Source organism: Myxocyprinus asiaticus, chromosome 4, assembly GCF_019703515.2.
Source record: "Myxocyprinus asiaticus isolate MX2 ecotype Aquarium Trade chromosome 4, UBuf_Myxa_2, whole genome shotgun sequence".
Lineage (NCBI taxonomy): Eukaryota > Metazoa > Chordata > Actinopteri > Cypriniformes > Catostomidae > Myxocyprinus > Myxocyprinus asiaticus.
Window position 1 is genome coordinate 62,772,676 of NC_059347.1, and position 4,825 is coordinate 62,777,500.

At 41.6% G+C, this 4,825-nt stretch overlaps 1 protein-coding gene across 2 annotated transcripts in view; it reads left to right on the plus strand.

Annotated features, from left to right (window-relative positions):
• Positions 1–1,233: 1,233 nt before the first annotated feature.
• The window catches only part of LOC127433363 (transcription factor Jun-like), a 5,126-nt gene continuing 1,534 nt past the window's right edge, over positions 1,234–4,825 (plus strand). The window contains exons 1-2 of one of the 2 annotated variants that reach the window (XM_051685197.1): positions 1,234–1,924; positions 2,364–4,825. The exon at positions 2,364–4,825 is cut by the window's right edge and continues 1,534 nt beyond it. In XM_051685197.1, the coding sequence (XP_051541157.1) occupies positions 2,528–3,583 (1,056 nt within the window). In that variant the 5' untranslated portion in view covers positions 1,234–1,924; positions 2,364–2,527 and the 3' untranslated portion in view covers positions 3,584–4,825. The other variant, XM_051685208.1, reaches the window with a different exon arrangement.

A 4,825-nucleotide genomic window follows, 5' to 3' on the forward strand; every position in this document is an offset into this window, starting at 1 on the left:
AGAAATTTCAACCGCTAGAAATTTATCAAGTATCACGTCAATCGTGGTTATGCAAAATCCATGGAAATGCACGTTCCCAAATATAATTGTATTAAAATCATAATTTTGCATTTCTCACAGCCATCGATGATAGTGCTCTCTCTCTCACACACGCACATGAGCAAACATATAGCACACGAGGAGAGAGAGTGTGCATCCATGGCGGTGATGTTCTGTATGTGTAGACTTACTGTGTATATATGACAGAGGGGGTGCAAGTTAAAAAGTTTGGGAACCACTGGTCTGGCGCATATTTTCATAGAAAAACAATTTAAATAAAAACATTATAATTATATAATTTTTTTTAAAACAGCATATACAGACGCATAATTATTTCTTTGTGGTAGTTTTTGTCATATAAAATATATTAACATTTTATAACTTTCACGAATAACCCATTAAGCATTATACAACACTTAATAGACAGTTAAAACTGAAAATACATTAATATAGTTATGTCATAAAAGTTTGATTTGAAATATTTAAATGTTGATGAACTAGCTACTAATCTTTTAATAATTAGTAATATCTACAGTATATGTTTGTTATTGGCAAATTGGAAGTATAAAATGTCATCAATATATTATTAGTTTATTAGTGGCTTAAGGAGATCCGTCAGGACTGATGTAGTTTGGTGCTGCCTGTGAGGTTAATTTAAAAAATGATCATTTGAAAAAGGTTTATTAGAGAAGACATCCTTTGCTTGCTTTATCCCTGCCCAGTAGATGGTGATATGCATGACGAATATAAATAGCTAAAAAGCAGAACATGAAGAACTCTGTCGTCTCGTGAATCAGATAGAAAGGCTGGTCGAAAGTGGAGATTTATTGTAAAAAAAAAAAAAAAAAAAAAAAAAGGACTTAAATGTTGATCTGTTTCTCACCCACACCTATCATATCACTTCTGAAGACATGGATTAAACCACTGTAGTCTTATGGATTACTTTTATGCTGCCTTTATGTGCTTTTTGGAGCTTCAAAGTTCTGGTCACCATTCACTTGCATTGTATGGACCTACAGAGCTGAAATATTCTTCTAAAAATCTTCATTTGTGTTCAGCAGAAGAAAGAAAGTCAAACACATCTGGGATGACATGATGACATTTTTTGGGTGACCTATCCTGTTAAAGGACTTTTTATTGATGTGTATGTAGTATTTAACACACACAGGGCTCAGTGATTGTCTTTATTACATTCTAAGATATATGTGAGTGTAGCAGCAATGACCATTATTACTCCCAGTTCCCACTGTGGGAGATCATACACAAATACACATTCACACTTTATTACACAGGACATTATGTCGTTCACAATGTCAACTTTTTGAGCTCTAAAGCTGACAAGAACATTTTAACATCTTTACCCGAGACTTTGACATTGTGCCAATCAATAATGCATTTATCATACATTATTTTGTGTCAATAGTCGTAATATTTAGCATATAAAAATAAAATAGCACATCCTCTGTAACCTTCATCATCTTCAGGACAGGATCGATGGGCTGCTGTTCTGTCGCATCAGGCGCTCAAACGGCCAATAATCGCGACGCTCTCGCGGGAGGAGGCGCGTCTCACAGTCAGTTTCAGGAACTGAAGAGAAGAGAAAGGCGTGTTTTACTAATAATCAGCCGAGCAGAAAGTCCCACAGTCTCTCTGACAGCGAGCAGACGAGGAAACGGAGCGCTGCGAGACGGACGCGCTTCAGAGAGAGAGACGCGTACACCAGCGCGTTGGATTCATCGCACGATCTTCTCCGTCGCTTTACTGTAACATGACGCGTGTGTAACAGATGAGCGTCGACGCTGTTTTATGATTCATCTTTGACTCACTGGATTGTTTCATGGATTCGGATCTGAGCTGATCGATCACCAGCCGCGGGTTTTCCTCAGTAAGCGACTGTTTTATTCATCCAATAATGATCAAGTTGAATATTGATCTGGGATTTTTCATGTTCTGAAATGAATAAGAAAGTATAAAGCTGTCAGATGACAGTCAGCATTGGCTGTTTATTGAGAAGAACTCGAAACTGTGATGACGCTTCCTCGTTTAATCCCTTGAATTACAGTCTAGTCATATAGAGGAACAGAATGAATCTCATGTTGTGTAAACCGGTATGTACCCTGCTTACATGCCAGTAAGAACACTTCAACTCGTGTATGTTAACTGTTGTGTTGTCTAAACTGAGCGATAGTTACATTCAGCTACTAAAATAACCTTTCTTGTAAAATGACTGTATACTCTCTATCCCTTGAATATACATTATACTGTGATTTTTAAAATCAAAATTCGTTGATTTTTCTCTTTTTTTCTCTCTCTCTCTTTTATAGGTTTAATTCTGAGGATTTCTGAATGCTAAAGACCCTTCAGAATTTGAACAGTTCTTTTATTTTTATTTTTTACTCCTTTCTGGACTAAATGCATGGGTGAAACCTTAATCTCCGGTAGTTTCTAACCAGATTATGTCTTGTGAGGAATCTGTCTTGCTGTGTCAATGACGGGGAAGATGGAAATGCCCTTCTATCACGATGAGAGCGTTCCAAACTTTGGGCAAATTCCAGACTATGATCGATACCAAGGCCACAAGATGATGAACAAAAAGAACATGGCGCACAATTTCTCCAACAGTGTGGGAAATAACTCGAGCCTCAAACTGTTGCAGGGACAAACCGCGAGCAACATCAACCCAAACGGCCTCGGTATGAGCACCAATCCCATGTCTTCACCAGACATGAACCTCCTGAAGCTGTCGTCCCCGGATCTGGAACACCTGATTATCCAGTCCAACCAGGGACTGGTTACTACAAGCCCGGCTCCAAACGCGTCTGCTAATCCTTTCATGTACAGAAACCAGGCCACAAACGAACAGGAAGGGTTTGCCGACGGCTTTGTCAAAGCTCTGGCCGATCTACACAAACAGAACCAACTGGTCGGAGCGCCAATGTCCCCTAGTTCATCCATCCAGGGATCGTACCAGAGGAACCTGATGTCTAGTGGCGAAATGCCCATTTATACCAACTTGAGCAGCTACAACCCCAATCAGTTATCCTCTGCGTACGCCAGCGGGCAGATCGCCTACACCTCTGCGGCCCACGCCTCTGCGGCCCACGCCTCTGCGGCCCACGCCTCTGCGGCCCACGCCTCTGCTCACGGGAGTCAGGGTCACCACCCTCCAGGGCGAGGTCTGGATGCTCCTCAGACGGTGCCCGAGGTACCTCACCCTCCCGCAGGGGACCCCACCAGCTCCCCTCCGTCACTGTCGCCCATCGATCTGGAGACCCAGGAGAGAATCAAGGCGGAGCGAAAGAAGTTGCGAAATCGCATCGCCGCCTCCAAATGCCGCAAGAGGAAGCTGGAGCGGATCTCGCGCCTGGAGGAGAAAGTGAAGGTGCTGAAGACGCAGAACTCAGACCTGGCCTCCACCGCCAGCATCCTGCGTGAGCAGGTGGCCCAACTCAAACAGAAAGTGATGAATCACGTCACGAACGGCTGCCAGATCGCCGTCATCTCAACCGGAATGGCCAAAAGTGGGGAGAGTACCAGCTGCTGAAATGACACCACGTACTAAAGTGTGACTCTTTATCTCTCTTTATCTTCTGCTCACTCTCTCCCACTCATTCTGCATCTTGCTCGACCCCATCTGATGATGAAATGACACGTACCGCAGCAGAGACGGTGTGAGACCCATCCTGCCTCCTCAATGACACATGTGAGAGAGACGTTACACCTGTCTGTCTCTCAATCACAGACGGAACTTTGGGAACTCTTTAGGAATGTCCTCCTTGGAAAAACCTGCATATACACACAAACTGGAACGTTCTTTGGACTTGAAGTTGTTCCGGTCATTGGACACATGAGGAAAAGGCCAAAGGGATGCTAATGATGCACTGCAGTTTGGAAAATATTAAGGGAACAAATATGGATTTGTTTTTTGGACACAAACTCATGGTAAATTCTAGCACTTGAATTATATATAGTTTTTTCCTCTCGTCTAGAGGAAGACTTCATCAGCTCAGCTTGTAACCTAATATGTGATTTTCCACTTGAAGGAGAAACGCAGCCTTGTTTTGCTGCAAGGTCCTTTATGATCAGCATCTCATTCTGCTGCTGGAGAACTTTATATTTTCGGGGTTTGTGTTTCTAGAATGGTTGACGACATGCACTATTATGTGAACATTTCCAGAGGACCTGAAAGTGTCATCCAGACGAAACAAACACCGGTTTGGAATTGGTGCCCTTGTTGGATCTGCATTTGAAGTTGTCAGAAAATGAGGCGAGATTAAATCCTGTTATACTGGTTTAATTTTCACCTCTATTCTGATGATGTGTTTCAAGTGGAAATCTCTTGGTTTAATTTGTCACTTTGTCTCAATAACAATTTTACAGATTTTTGTTTGTTGGCTTGTTTGTTGGTTTGATATTGTGCAATTTGTGATTACAAGAGAAAAATATTTTATACCAACCAAGACTTTTAAGAAGTATTACTGTTCAACATTGAGACATTGAATACTGTAAGTGAACAGACATTGACAAACAAATCTTTTAATGGTTCCTTTTTAGTTGGGAAGTTCTTGACCATTCCGAGACCTTTTGCACTGTAATCTCCCACCGGAGATGCATTTTAATAATGGGTTAATAGTGTGTATTTGCCACAATCTAATGAGTGTTAATGCTGTGTAATCCTGGAGTAACGGTGTGGTAATGCGACTCTAAACTGCATTTGATGTGTTCAGATTCAACACAAACAAGTCAAATCTGACCTGAAATCAGAGCGACTAGGAAAGGGCTTTTG